The sequence below is a fragment of the Lactuca saligna genome, chromosome 3 (assembly GCF_052625555.1).
Source record: "Lactuca saligna cultivar CGN05327 chromosome 3, ASM5262555v1, whole genome shotgun sequence".
NCBI classification, from domain to species: Eukaryota; Viridiplantae; Streptophyta; class Magnoliopsida; order Asterales; family Asteraceae; genus Lactuca; species Lactuca saligna.
Genome location: NC_136419.1, coordinates 56,714,658 through 56,730,974, shown reverse-complemented (window position 1 = coordinate 56,730,974; position 16,317 = coordinate 56,714,658). Strand labels below are relative to the sequence as shown.

At 35.0% G+C, this 16,317-nt stretch overlaps 1 protein-coding gene and 1 pseudogene across 1 annotated transcript; one reads left to right on the top strand and one right to left on the bottom strand.

The window, feature by feature from the left end:
* Positions 1–538: 538 nt before the first annotated feature.
* Positions 539–3,005, bottom strand: LOC145035561 (uncharacterized). The gene is made up of 3 exons (XM_078984090.1): positions 2,739–3,005; positions 1,237–2,675; positions 539–1,154 (listed from the first exon to the last, which is right to left on the bottom strand). The coding sequence occupies exons 1-3, from the start codon at positions 3,003–3,005 to the stop codon at positions 539–541; spliced, it is 2,322 nt and encodes a 773-aa protein (XP_078840216.1).
* A 1,418-nt stretch (positions 3,006–4,423) lies between these two features.
* LOC145036621 (protein MIZU-KUSSEI 1 pseudogene) lies at positions 4,424–5,537 on the top strand (annotated as a pseudogene).
* The last annotated feature ends 10,780 nt before the right edge of the window (positions 5,538–16,317 follow it).

Here is a 16,317-nt window from a genome sequence, read left to right as displayed (position 1 = left end):
AAATACACAATCACTAATTCTTTCATTTATTTTATTATCTTGATCATTGCATCCTTGTCTACTAGTCACATCTCATCTTTAAATTCATCCCCAATCAACAAGGAGTGAGATAATGGGGTTGGGTTGGAGAACACATGAGGGAGGAAATATATGGAAGGATTGAGATGGATATCGTCGATAGGGTTGAGTAGGTAAGGTGAAGGAGGAGGTGTGAGCCATTGAGAGGGTGGGGGAAGCAAAGGGTAGAGAGTGGGAGAATGATGAGAGTTAGGTACGACGAGGCCAATGCGACAAGGAAAAAGGAGGAATAAGCAGATGCAACGTAGCCGGAGGAAAAAGCTTAGAAGCGAATGATGTGGTTGTTGCCAAAGTTGCAAGCAGGGGCGGAGCTTGAACAAATTTTTTTTTTTTTTTGGGGGGGGGGGGGGGGGGGGGCGATTTACCAAAAGTATTATAAACTAAAATTAACGTTCTTACATACAAGAAAAAACCAAATTTGTTTTTACAAATAAACACAAAAAAATAACTAGAAAAAGAATTACAACTCAGCCCGACGACCTTTAAGGTCTTTGAATTCATCAATTACCGACTTCGAATCAATGTTTTCAGCAATTTCTCTTTCTATGTAAACCACCAAGTTGTTTGCGAGAAAGTCATCCGGCATCGTATTGCGAAGACGGTTCTTGAATATTTTCATTGCTGAAAATCCCCTCTCTGTTGTTGCAGTAGAAACTGGAAGTGTCAAGATTAACCGCACCACTCTATCAAGCAAATAATACGTCTCACGTTTCTGAGTTTCCACAAGACCCTTGCATAAGTCAGCAATAGTCGATACACCACTAAGCTTGGGATTCTTTGTCATATCAATATTAAAAATCTCCAATTGATATCTTAATTGGATTCTCTCTTGCTCTGTAAAATCTTCGGGATAATACTTCTCAACAAGACGACAAATTTGATCAACTTTAATCACTTTAGGGTGTTCTTTTGAAACTAAAGTAGAACTAAGACTTAATAACTCCATCGCCTGATCATTGAATCTACTATTCAACTCATGTAACTGTTTGTCCAATGTGGTTGTAAACAAATCCACTCGATAAAAATGTTCAAAAGTAACATGATGATCGGTTTTTCGAGGCCGGTATCGAGTAGAAGTATATGGAGCATTCATATCCGGCATATCTATTTGATGTTTTTCACAAAAAAAACTTTACTTGTGCAAGTAAAGAGTCTGATCCCTTGTTTCTGAATTCATTTAGACTCTCCTTTATTGCTGAAACTAACTCCATGGCATTAAGAATATCTTGAGATTTCTTTTGTAGAGCTTGAGAAAGTACATCAGTTTTCCCCATTATTTCCTTTATCAAGTGAAGAATAAACACAAACTCAAATGATTTTAGGAAACAATAAGCTGCATCAGCATCTCCGCGTTGAGAATAAGTAGCAGATACGTCATCAATTATTCCCTGGAGAACAACACGAGTACAATCAAACATGTTAAGCAAACTGCAAATAGAACGAAAATGAGAACCCCAACGTGTATCACCAGCTCTTCTTAATGTCCCAACTTGATTCAATCCTTTGCCTGATTCGATTTCACCTAGTTCCAATAATTGTTCAATCTCAGTTGCCTTCGCCTTTTGTAACTCATCATGACGCTTACTGGAAGCACAAACTACATTAATTAAAAAAATTAAGTTTGTGAAAAATTGGTGTACAGGAATAATTTCCCTTGAAGCAGCTACCAAGGCTAGTTGTAATCTGTGAGCAAAGCAATGAACATAATATGCATAAGGACAATCCTTAAGAACAAGTGCCTGTAATCCGTTCCATTCCCCTCTCATATTACTAGCACCATCATAACCTTGGCTACGGATTTTACTAACATCAAACTGATAGTGCAAAAGTTGTCTCCACATATTTGTTTTTAGGGTTAATGATAAGGTATCCCTAACATGAACCAAATCCAAGAACCTTTCCCGTATGATCCCTTCTACATCAACAAATCTCAAAACTATCGCCATTTGCTCTTTTTTAGACTCATCCCGTGACTCATCAACCATGACACAAAAATATGAATCACCCACTTCACTACGAATATGCTTTCTAACTTTATTTGCAATAATACTAAGAATTTCTTTTTGAATTTCTCCAGAAGTATATTTTGAATTATAAGGAGCTTTCTCTAATATAACATTTGCAACTTCATCATTATAAGATGCTAGAAGTTTTAGTAGTTGCAAAAAATTACCACGATTTTTGGAATTAGGAGATTCATCATGTCCTCGTAAAGCGCACGCTTGGAATGTCAACCAACGATCTGTATCAATCGAAGCTTTTAATCGTAAACGATTCTTCAATATTTGCTCTTCATTTTGCTTCATTATGATATTTTCAATGTGTGCTTCTTGGTTCATCAAATTTTCAGCGAATGCAACAGCATTTCTATGTTGTGAACAACCAATGTGCTTTAAGAACGCACAATTTTTCCCGTCATTAACTTTCTTCCAATTGTCAAATCCTTTAACAGTAAATGCATCATAACCATGGGACACACTTGGTTTATCGTTAAATATAAAACAAATAAAACAATAGGATGCATGTGTTGTTGGAGAATATTCTAGCAAATTAGGGAAAATGTTGAACAAAGAATATTGAAATCTACGAGGATGTTTCTTTGAACCTTTAGCATGATATTCTTTAAGATGTATTTGGAAAGGTCCTAAGCTCATATAAGCTTGTCTTACTTCTTCCCTTAAGTTAACCGGATATTCCCATATTTGTTTTCTTTTAGCGGGATCTCTTTCTAGTTGCTTAAGATCCGCTTGGACCACCTCATTAGGATTTGATTGTGTGGCTTCATTCCTATCATTCTCTTGTTGATTTTCATGTTCTTGTTGTTGTGGTTCACTTGTTGAAGCTTTGTGCCGTTTAATCTCTTCATTTTTATCATGAATTTCATCATTATCAACCTTTCTTTTGAAGAAAGAATGAATGGTTTTCATATTTCACAAGATTGTATCTATAAAAATCAAAATCAAAAAAAGTTCATAAGAAAATAAGCAATGTGTAATTATTTGATTCCTAAAACTCCAACAAAATTTAATTTATTATCTTCGTTGTTGGCATTGGCAAACAATATGTTGTTGGCATTGGCAAACAATATGTAGTCTTATTTCATAGGTTAACAGTTAACTAGAAAAAAGAACACCCATAACTTTCTAGCTTATAGTCTTGAAATCCAGATATAATTAATAATCTAATAGAATGATCATAAATTCAGTTATATCCAAGATTCCAAGTTAAACAATAAACAATAAAGTCATTTTAGAAAATAGACATATCAGGTCATATAATCATATCGGTTCATAAAATAGACTCCTAAAATTAGTTTGATTCCTAAAATTCCAACAGGAAAGAAGTTGAAGAACAGGCTGAGGAGTGAATTGAAACTTGAAAGCTCAATTGCTCAAAGCTGAAAGCACACCTGAAACCTAAGGATGGGGAATTGGCCAATTGGGAATTGGGGATTGCAGCAGTTGAGCAATACAGCAGCAGCTGAGCAGCCAGCAGGTGGTGGCACCGTAGCAGCACCGCAGTCCGCAGTGGCGCAACACCCGGCACTCCGGCAGGCGATGTCGCGACGAGTAGGCGAGTGGCGACAGGCAATGAACGGATTCGATTTGGCGGAGGACTTGCGAGTTGCGATTGAACGAAGATTGAGGATGGGGCTGGGAAATTGGGGCGGAAAGCGGAAGCTGATTGACGATCTCTGGCTTGCAATCTTGGATCAGCTTCTTGGCAACACAAATATTGGATCAACTAATCAGGAGGGGCCACAGCCCAAAACTCATATTGATGGGCTTATAATTCCGAAAATTGAACATATATATCATATTTCTAGCCCAAAATTCAGGGGGGGGCCACAACCCCTCCTGGCCCCATAAAAGGTGCGCCCCTGGTTGCAAGCAGGAAAGAGAGAGGTGTAGGTTCGAGGGAGGCATTGGAGTTTATGATGGTCGAAGATATAAGAGGCGTGAGAGACAAAGAAAGAGGGCACCAATGTCGAAGATATCGACAACGAAATTATGGGTACGGAAATGAAAAAATGTTCTAGATAGGGCTAATAGCCTTTTAGGGGTTTTCTTTAAGCTTTTACGATAATAGTCTTGTATTTTTTAATAATGTCAATAAAATAGATAAAATAAAAAATGGTATAATTTTCATTTTATCAACATTTAACATAGCATAAAGGTAATACTTTGAAGGACCACAAGTGTAATCTTTTAGACCAAAGCGATGATGCATGTAAAAGATAAAGGTTAGACGAAGACTGAACATAAGTATAAACGATAGGTACCAAAACAGTAATTTACTCTATCTATTATTTTGTATCAATTTGTACAATCAAGTATTACAATAGTAGGTGGGGACTGGTCACCTTCTTTTGTCAGTATTTTCACCCTTTTGAATCACATACTCCTTTCCCAAAGACCCCTTAAAGAAGCGAAAAAACCACAAGCTTTTTTCACAGCCTTCCAAGCTTTAATCTTTTCATCGATACCCCATTTGTTGTTTAGCTTTTGTTTCTTAAGATGAGGTCAATCATGGCTGCAAAAACTCCTCAAGATACTTCCTTTTCCTTCTCACGAAGATACTTCCACTGGAAAAAGAAAGTGGAAGACGACGACGATGAAGGAGAAACCCTCAACTTCAGATCATCATCACTTGGATGTGTCGTGACTGAGGAGGATCTGAATCTTGACGACGACCTCAGCCTCCCTGTACCCCAGGCTGCACCCCGGAGGAAGAAACGTGGACTCATGTCTGTTTCTAAGCTCCGATCAGCTCTTACTTTTGGTAAAACCAAGTTATCTCCTGGTTCTGGTCTAGGCAAGGGTACTAGAGTTGTCGGGACTCTATTTGGGTATAGACGTGGTCACGTCCACATTGCGTTTCAAGAGGATCCGAAGCTAGGTCCGGCTTTCCTCGTCGAGCTAGCCACCCCAACTAGCTTCCTGGTTCGAGAAATGGCGTCGGGGTTGGTTCGTATTGCGTTGGAGTGCGATAAGAAGACTCTGAAGAAGAGTTTTAAGCTGCTAGAAGAGCCACTGTGGAGGACATACTGCAATGGCAAGAAATGTGGTTATGCTATGAGACGTGATTGTGGACCTGATGAATGGAAGGTTTTTAATTCTGTGGGACCGATTACGATGGGCGCCGGAGTACTGCCGGAGGGAGGCGGCGGTAGTGGTGGTGGTGGTGGTGAAGGGGAATTGATGTACATGAGAGCAAGGTTTGAGAGGATTGTGGGGTCGAAAGATTCTGAAGCTTTTTACATGATGAATCCAGACAGCAATGGAGGACCAGAACTTAGTATTTATCTTATCAGAGTTTGAGATTTGGGTTGGATTACTTGTTTAGATTTCAATCAATGTTAAGTACTTAAGTCTTGGGATTTCAGATCATCAACTTTCTTTCATGTGGTTTTTTGCTCTCTTCTCTCAATGAAAACTGGGGTTTTCTCTTTTTACAAATACCTAGAAATATATGATATACACTTCAAATTATATAATAAAATAATTATTTTGGATGTATGTTACAGAGGTTATGTTCTATGATTAAAAAGGGTTGGTGATATATTTACCACGAGAAGTTATAATGTTCTTATTAGTTTATATAATATAAATGATTTCTTCTTAATTTTCATATCAATTTCTATTAAAATTTTAAAATTTTAATGACAAATTGAAACATGATCGAAGGAATTTTGAATTTCATGAAAACATATTAATAACTTATAATCTTCGTTTGGCGTTACGTATTAACAACTAGAGGTTGATTTCGGGTGGTTTCGTTCAACCAAAATTTTAAATTGGTTGATAATTCCAAGCAAACCTGTTTAATTAAATTGTTGATAAAATTTCACAAATTATCCTAATGATTTTAAAATTGCATGCAAACCGTCTTATAAAATTTTGTTTTGTATAAATGGTCTCTTTTGACCAAAGTTAGGCATGTTAATGGTCTTATATATAACTATGGGTAGAGATAGGGATGATAATTTTAACTGAAAATGTTTAATTAAAACCGGAACAGGTTGGTGGTATTCGATTTGGTTCATCTAATTCATAAATTTTGGTTTGGTCTCGGTCGAATTTGGTTTGATTTGGTATCAAACACATTCTTAGATAACATACTTTCTAGTAGAAGCGAAACTGATTAGCAGTATATGGTTCGGTTTTCTGTTCCCCGTCACTCCTTATTCGGTTCCGGTTCTTTTTTTGATTTGGTCTTATTCGGGTCGATTTACATCCCTAGTTAAAGAGAAATGTTAAGTCTCCCATAAGGATCATTAGTAAAAAATTTTGAAACTTCATATAAGGGCTATTTGTGATTTTTTTTTTTGAAGTCTATTAAATTTTGTATTAACTATCATGAATCAAATAAATAATAAGTAATAAAAAATATAATATTTATATAAATACAAAGATTGGATATTACTAATTTTAATCGACATACATCTATTTTTTATTTAATATTTAAACTACAATAATAATTAAATATCTGAAATATAAACACATCTTTTATCTACTTTTAATTTTTAGGTGATATAATTTTAGAGATTTATTTTTATATGCTTAATTATTTTAGAAGGCTCGTATGTTAAAAAAAATGCTAAAACGATTATAAACATTTAACTCTATTATTATTAACTATCACACACTGTTAATTTTGTTTTTAAAACTTTATGTCTTTTATATATATATATATATATATATATATATATATATATATATATATATATATATATATATATATATATATATATATATTCAAAAGTTTGATAAAACTAAGAGTAAATTACACAAATGGTCCCTATGGTTTAGGGTAATTTACGCGTTTGGTCCCTAACTTATTTTTTTAACTCAGAAGGTCCCTACTGTTTGTTTTTGTTACGCGGTTGGTCCCTATCTTACCTAAAAAGACTATTATGCCCTTGATTTTTTTAATTTATCTAAATAAATACACCCCTAATCTCACCCCTTCACCTTACCTCACCTACCATATCATTTTTTCCTCTTTAAATAATAGTTTTTTTAGATAAGATAAGGACCAAACGCGTAACAAAAATAAACAGTAGGGACCAAAAGCGTAAGAAAAACAAACCATAGGGACCTTCCGAGTTAAAAAAATAAGTTAAGGACCAAGCATGCAAATTACCCCAAACCATAGGGACCATTTGTGTAATTTACTCTAAAACTAAATATCTTTATTAAAAGAATAAATAAAAAAGGACAATTTTCATATATGGTCCCAGTGGTTTCTAAAAAAATCAAGTTTGATACTTAATATTTTTTTTATCATTAAACAATATCCATTTGGTTTGAAAACTTTTAATTGTCTTTATGGCTAACTCCACCACTTTATGTTCGTTAAATCATAACACGTGCAAACCATGTGAAGGTAAAATCGTCTTTTACAACGAATTGTCGCTAATTTGTGAGAGATTACCCACTCTACTCTCTCTTTCTCTCTTATACAAACATTACTCAAGAAAACTAGTTGGAAACACAAAAGGATCTAGTAAATCTTGGAAAACAGTAAAGGATTACTCATTCAGATCTCTCACAAGAGTATCAATTTTCACCATTATTATCCATCTTGCATTCTTCGTTCAGTTTCCTTGCACAGATACACATCTTGTTTTTATTTTTCGAGTTCTTGAAGTTTCAAATTGCCAATTTTAATCAATTTGGTTTCTGGGTTATGCTTAATTCGATAGGTTTGCCCATTATTAATCAAAGACTAGTACTTTACTTGCTCGATTGACTGATAAGTGTGAGATTTCACAAAGTGTATCCTTTATCATATTAGTTTCTCTTTTTGAAAAATCTGAAAGATTCAATCTTTATTGGTCGAGATTTGTAGATCAATACCTAAACTAACACAGGATTTGTGAGATTTCAAGGATCGATCAATCAAGTGTAAGAAATAGATACATCGGAGATGAAAATGGTTAGAGATCTAATTTTCATTAATGGATCCAGTCAATGCAAATACGTTTGCACATAAAGATTTGTAAATCTTAATTGAATGTTTGATAATCTTATAATCACTAATACTAATAATAATAAAAAATTCAAGAGAGGTTGTGTTATTCAAGATCAAAAAATAACTCAATTACATAATTTTTCATGACCCTTCTTTTTTCTTGTTAATTTTCTGAAGCCTACGATGCACTTGACCCAAATGGAAACATCACAATCAAGTGGGATATCATAAGTTGGACACCTGATGGCTATATTATAATAGTAATAAAAAACAACTTCTTTCTCTCTTTAAATCCCATAACGATAATTATTTTATTACCAATAACACCCATACATCATATGGAGGTTGTTGTAACAATGTATAACTTCCATCAATATCGCCATATTTCAACTCCAAGGTGGACATTAGGTTGGAAATGGGCTAACAACGAGGTGATTGTTCGATTAAGTGTCTAAGCCCATACCTATAATTGTATGTACTTGAATTGATAGTAGTAATGTGCTTTTGGGTTGCCTTCAAACATGACAATTGAATAGGATAACCGTTAGAGAGAGAAGAATGATTTATTAATTTGTTACTTCAACTAATTAGAAATCAAAATAAATGAATTATTAATGTATTATGGAAATAATATATAAATTAGAAATCATAATGTTTAATTAATATTTAATCAAAAATTAATTTGGATTTAACTTTGGGATTAAATGAATTAATTGAAACTGAATGGACTAAATGTGACAATATTCAATAGTTGAGCATTGAGCTTTCTAGAACCTCCCAGGGGAACGAAATCTAGATGCTCCTAGGTTTTCCTTGGGCTCTAAGGGTGCCTTGGATGCCTTATGGAGGAAATTAAGGGATTAGGGTTATCTTGGATAAACCACCTAATCACATACTTTCCTAACACCTATATAAACCCTACAACATAAAGAACTTTGGCTATGCACTCTTAGAAAAGGCTTAGAGTGGAAATTCTTCTTCCCTTCTCTCTCTCTCTCTCTCTCTCTCTCTCTATATATATATATATATATATATATATATATATATATATATATATATATATATATATATATATATATATATATATATATATATATATATATATATATATATAGTAATCCTTGGTTGCTTGAGTTTGTTTGTGATCCATTAGACGCGCGACACTTGTGACGCTTGCTACCAAAGATCTTTCAAGCAAGGATTTAAGATTATTTACATTAACAATCTTATATGTATGTATTATAACACTTTATTATGTGACTTTTGATTATAATACATAGAACCTAGCGTTTTTTCTTTGTTATTTAAGTTTTCATGTTCAATTAGAGAAAAGTTAGATCCAATCACTTTAGGGTTGCATGCACACATAGGAATGAATGTTTTGCTGAAAACTCATCAGTGGTATCAAAGCCTACGATTAGTTTTCTATTGAATATGATTTAATTGTGAATTGTTCAAAGGAGAATGGAACATAATCGACATTCTGTTTAATGAACGCCTCGAGTTTGGTCCTCCAACTCGTCGAGTTGGTGCACCAAATCTGTTTTCGGATTTTATTACCTAACTTGATTTACTAGGATTATTTTTGGTAATTAACTTTGGTTTATTCTGCCATAATATGCTTTTGGTAATGGAAGATAATTCAATAAAAAACCTAAATGTTAGGAGATAATTATAGATTAGATAATGATGATTTATTTTATTATAATTTTCCTTATGGATATGATTAATGATTTAATTAAATGACAACTTTTATATCCATAATTCGCTACTAGATAATTATTAATTAGACTTAATAGTTAATATTTTTGGGTTGTTTGAAATTTAAAATTAAGAGGTTTAATTTTGGAAATTTAAAATGATAAACCCTAAAATATATCCTTATGGATTTTATTAATGGTAATTAATAAATCCATATGAGGTTTAAATTTAATTAAATTAAATGTTGTTTATATATATATATATATATATATATATATATATATATATATATATGTGTGTGTGTGTGTGTGTATGTGTGTGTTTGTGTGTGTAAGAAAAGTCAGTCTTATCGTTAGTAGGCCTCATTCACGAAGCTGGTCTATAAGTAAAGTTTAAGGAAGCGACCTATAAAATGACAGTCATTGGGTATCCACTCTTACCCACGGCTCTCTTGAGTAGTGGAGGGTCGTTATCCAAATGGGTTTGATAGGACTCTAAACTTTCATTAAAAATATAACGAATTATAAAGTAACTAAATCATTTTCTAAAATCCCATTCCTAGTTACTTTAGGAAAAATGTGAATTTGATGTTAACCCATGAAATTGCACATTGCACCTTATTAGTCGTTAGTGGAGCGTGTGTGGTTAACCGACACACTAATATAGACTAATATTGTTGGCAATGGGTGTCTAGTAAATTGTTATTGATTAATGGAACGTGTGTGGTAGGGCACATTAATTAGATGATAAATGACATCGAGAGTACCAAGTTAATTTGCATGGTTATTCACATCTCATTTTTTATCCTTGACATCCCAGTCACAAAGTGTGATCATAATTGAGATTAAACATGCCATTGAATAGTTCAATGAATCTTAAAAGATCTAGGATTTTCATAAGATTGAAATTGGTAAATGCTTTACCTACCGAAAATATATTAGAATTCGATTATGGCATCCCTCTTCAGAATTTGAATTGAAAATACGGATCCTAGCCTTAATTTGAATTTTTGGGTTAATAATTAAGGATTAAAATCAACTAACTTGAATTCTCTTTTCTTCCTTTATATATGTCAAGTTCAGACACCAATGGTCTTCCTCGTCCTTCTTGAAATGTTTTTCCTTCTGAAGATAATCTTCCACATGTTGATCAAGGTGAAAGAATGTCCCGTTCTTCAAGTAATGGTGAAACTGGAAATCATGCTTCTCTAACTTCCTCCACCTACTCCAATGATTCTCCATGACCCACGTTTTCTTTAACTTGAAAAGTTCAAGGTTACTCAAGCCCTGTTTGCATGCAAACACCTAGATAGAAATTTTGTGTGTGTACATGTTCTAAAAAATGAAGTCACACACTGACTGTAACAGCCCGAAATCTCAAAGTATTGTTAAATCACATTTTAGGGTGTCTTAAAAGGGGGACTCGGCGAGTTGGAGCCTGACTCGCCGAGTAGGATCGCAGATCTGGTCGCGGGTTCGCGACTGGACTCGACGAGTCCAGTATGGACTTGGCGAGTCAACGCTGTTCGGTGGAAAACCCTAGCCGTTCAGTTTGGGACATATATAAAGGATCTTATGCCGTCATTGTTCGCCTTTTGGCCGACTGAGAAGGATCCTAAATCGGTTGTGGGCATCCAGAACAAGGATAGAAGATCATTGGTGATTTGAGGAAGTTATTGTCCAAGAAGGAGAAGGTTTTGGCTAATGGGACAGCAAGGGAATCACGTTTTGAGGCTTGGGGACACTCAGAGTGCATGATTCAGGTAACCTTTCGGATTATTTTCTGTTATGTGAATGTGTGCACGGATTTAGGGTTTGTGAAACCCATTTGGAGATTAGATGGATTGTTGTGTTGTTATCCAACGTTTATAACCCTGTATTAGGACCCTTAGAGGTCCAGAAGGTCCCATGTTTGTATATTCAGGAAAATATGTATCTCAGGAAGCAGTTTGATCGACTGCATGGTGTGGACTCGCCGAGTCGGATGATCAGACTCGGCGAGTAGCTTGAAGATTCACTGGGACTCGCCGAGTTGTTCTTCAGACTCGGTGAGTGGAGTCGGGGTGGCCCTGCGATTCTTCCAGGAGTAACTCGTCGAGTCAAAGAGGATACTCGACGAGTAGAAGGGGAATCTTAGAGGATTGAAGGACGACCAGACTCGCCGAGTCGCCAGGGAACTCGCCGAGTCCAGTCGAGTTGACAGTGGACTGTTGACCAGAGTTGACCGGTGTGATTTCTTAGGGTCAGTTAACATGGAAGATAGAAGTATTAATAAGAGATATATGATGTTACAGGGAGCTTGTAGCTCGGAGGATCAAGTGCAAGGGATTTCAGGAGTTGCTATCTTCCAGTGTCCGCGAGGTGAGTCTTCTCACTATACTGTACCCGGAAGGGTTTGATTGTGTGACCGGAAGGTCGAACATGTTATGCGTTATGTATTTATACTATAAATGGAAGTTAGTTGCTACGCGTGATATGCATGTTTATATGGGCCGGAAGGCAAAGTGTTATGTGACAGAAAGGTCAGGTTGATATATGATATATGTGCTTTATGTGTTAGAGTAAATGTATTATGTGATATATGTGTTAGAGTAAATGTATTATGTGTTATATATGTTTATGGGCCGGAAGGCAATTATCTTATGGGCCGGAAGGCAAATATCTTATGGGCCGGAAGGCGATTATCTCATGGGCCGGAAGGCTTTGTGCAGTGGACCGGAAGGTCAGGGCCTGGAAAGGCGTATGTGCGTAAGGTGTATATTGGGGAACTCACTAAGCTTCGTGCTTACAGTGTTGTATGTATGTTGTTTCAGGTTCTTCAGTAACGCGGGATGGCACCGGCTCAATTGTACACACCAAAGAAAGAGTTGAATTCTGGAGGATCCTGGTTTTCTTCTAAGTGAAAATGGAACTATGTTTTTGTAATTCAAATGTGTATGAGATTTTAAACAAGTGTTTTAATAGTAATTTGATTAAATAAAAATGAAAATTTTACCTTGAAATTCACGGTGTTACAAATGGGGGGTGAAGGTGGGTTGCACCTGATCCTACATCGGCTTGGAAGGAGAACAAAACATCTCCTTATAAGGGGTGTGGATACCTTCCTTGTCACAACGTGTTTTAAAGCCATGAGGGCAGCAGATCCCATAAGAACTCTGCAGTTAAGCGTGCTCGGGCGGGAGTAGTACCGGGATGGGTGACCCCCTGGGAAGTCCTCGTGCCGAGTGGCCCAAAGCGGACAATATTGTGATACGTGCCAGAGGGGGGTGTTACACTGACACATTAGGAATGTTGGGTGTCGTTTTCTCAAGGGAGTTGTACATTGATTTGGTTATTCACTCACCTCCCGAGTCATATAGTTAGTTCATTAAGAACTCTATATGATTGACCACAACATGACCCTAATCGATCTAATATATATGTTGATTTGTGCTGAAGCAGAAATGCTTAAGAGAACAAGTCAAGCAAATATAGTTGAGAGATCTGTCTCCCAAATTTCCATGGCCAATGGCAACATTGGTAGTCCGAAAAAGGTTTCTCTTCCCAATAGAAAGAGATCGGCCAAGGTCAAACCATTTGACCATATGGTAAAGAGAAAGGCTAATTCTGAGATAATCTGATGTGCTATTCCTAAAGAGTCTATATGTTTCTATTTCAAATTAAAGGGAAATTGGATGCGAAGCTAGCCAAACTAGCTGAAAGATCTTAAAGATAGTAAAGTCAAGATGTGTAACTCTACTTCAGGTACATCCACTAACTCTATTAAGTTCCTCTTCCTAGATTCTTAATATATGATGTGATGATCACATTTTGATATTTTGTAGGATCTAAGAGAAAGAAGGAAGCTTAAGAAGAGTGAACTGAATCTAATCGTGAGATATGGATTTCGATCGCATGGTTCGAGGATCAGATTTTTGAGCTGCTACTTAGGAGTTATGATAGATTAATATATTGCTTAGGAGATGTATTGAAACATAGTTTTTATATTTGCATTGTAAGGATAATTTTTTCTGCATTTTATCAATGAATTGAATTTTTGTTACTTTATATTTCCTTGCAATGTTAAGTATGAATTTGATTCTTAGTTATGTCGTTTGTGGAAATGTCATAATCAACCAAGTGAAAAGGAATTACCATCACCCAAGTTTCAGTTAGATAGAAACTTGGAGTCATACAACTTGAATTGTGTGGTGTGTGAGAACCTTAATCGCTGGAATATCATAACTAATTCGTTGATCACATGTTTATGTGAACCAAGTGAAGGACTAAAGGATCAAGTACACATTGATGTGGACTATTGAGATCCATCAGAAAGGACATAAGTCTATTCGTCATGATTTACTGATGATTCAATAAATATGGTTATGCTTATAAGATTAAGTGTAATTCCAATTCTTTGAAAAGTTTCAAAGAGTGATAGAACGAATATGAAGAATCTATTAGGCAGAAAGATAAAAGTTTATCTCATTTGAAAAAAAGGAGTACTTTAGTATCATGTTTTATGATCATCTTCATGATTGTGGATCCATGTCACAATTGATCCTCTAAGGACATCTTAGTGCAATTGTTTTGACTAAGAAGAGGTATCTGATATTGTTGAAATGGGATGAGTCATACTTCATTTCCAATCAAGTTTTAGAGTCACACTCTAGTAACTTCGAATCGTATCTTGAAGCTTATTTCAAACTAAGTAGGTTTATAACACCTCATGATATGTGGAGTAGAAAATTTTTCTTACTCTAGCACATTTGAAATTGGTAGTTGTGATGTTTTTGTTAAAACAAAGATAAACTAAGACCAATTAAATGAAGTGTTATCTTGACAAGAATCCACACTAAATTTTTGAATATTTGTTTTAGTTCGTTCAGGAATGTTCCTTGAAAAAAAAATTATATGTCAAGAAGAAAGTGGGAGTCTTATTGATCTTGACGAGTTTCAAGAGTCAATTAACAGTAAACCTTTTAGTAATCACTAGCACACAACCGAAGGTTTATAACATGTCGTGTTGACACATTCTTGTTTATGTGCACCTTCAAGTTGAGTTGGTAATTCTTATGAGTTCTATGGCTCTTATTTGACTGCCAAAAGTAGAGCACGTTAGTTAGTGATGGTACATTGGTCAATGGAAGTGATCTACTTAAACAACATGGAAGCACTGGTAGGCCCTTGTGCTGCCAAAGGGCAAGAAATTAAGAGTAAGGAAAGTTCAGTCCATGAAAGCTAAATTTGATTTTAGTTGCATCCTCAATCTTATCTTATGATTATTGGTTGGAAAATGATAAGATTCACATGGATAGGAATACATACACCATAAAATCTAGGTGGAAAAAGATTTCTCTCTAACTTATGAAAATGATTATAAGGAAACACTTTCGGTAGTAAATTTAAAATATGAGTGATATCATTATGGTTAGTAGTTGTGATAATTGCGTTTTCAAATTTATATATGATTACTTCATCCCTATTCGAATTGTGAGAAATGGCAAAGGACTATTTGAACGTTCAAGACTTATTATTGTAAGTTCTGAAAGGGTTTAAACACACACCTATGTTATCTAATGAAGGTGTATGAGCTTGAGAAGTCTAGATGAAGACTTATCAAAGCATCACGTATCAGAAATCTGAACTTTAGTGAGAAGTCAAGAGGATTGATTTCTAGAAGTCCAGTTGATTTCTGGGGGTACATGTCAAACCTAGTGGGAGCATAATTATTATGCAAGAGTGAGCATAGTTGTTATGTTGGTGGGAGCATAGAAGTTATGCTTAGTGTTGCAAGTTGGCAAAACTAATTGTAGGAAATAAAGATTTTAGATTTTCAAGTTGCAAAGTTTGGAATTATTTCACTATGATAAGTTTAGGGTAGAAGGAACTCATACTTCGTTTCAAATCTATAAGTTAAGATTGAAGTTTTAATGGAACTTAGTCATGAACATATATGAATATCGTGTTGAAATGCTTCAACATAAGAAATTCGATATATGGAAATATTATAGCAAGAGATTGATCCGGTATCATGTCTTTATGTAAGACATTATGTATCGAATCCTATATGCTTCAGATATAGGATTGATTACATATGCTATAATATTTGCTTGTTCTGATTTTTCCAAATTCCTAGAGCATTAAGAAGGAAAAGGACCAGAACTAGATATGACTAAAGTTGTTAAACAATTGTCAAGGACAATTTGAGGTTCGCAAAAGATTGGTTGCTTGTGGACAGTTGGAAGTATAAATTTGGAAGGACCATATTGACATGTTTCGAGTGGAGGTAACTCTTGTTCAAAATTGATACTCATATTGGAATATGGAAATTTTTCCATAGTGGGAGTTGGTTATTGAAATCTATATATGAGTTAGAAACCTTAATGCAAGGAAGGTGTTCAAGGAGTTACCTTGAATTTGATACTTCATTACCATGAAATTGTTTTCAATAACAAAGTTTCAATGGAGCATTTTGTGAAATCATCGACAAAGTCTTTGTGACTATCAATCCACGTCATCACAACAGGATATTTCATGCAAGGTTAGACTCTAACACATTTAGTGATGAAAAGAATTTGGA

Excerpts from the sequence above, each read along its gene's own strand:
- LOC145035561 (XM_078984090.1), bottom strand. The coding sequence starts at position 3,005 with ATGAAAACCATTCATTCTTTCTTCAAAAGAAAGGTTGATAATGATGAA. Across the intron at positions 2,676-2,738 it reads TAAGGGAAGAAGTAAGACAA|AAACATCCTCGTAGATTTCA; the intron begins GCTTATATGAGC and ends AAAGGTTCAAAG. Across the intron at positions 1,155-1,236 it reads AATGAATTCAGAAACAAGGG|TTCTACTCGATACCGGCCTC; the intron begins ATCAGACTCTTT and ends TGCTCCATATAC.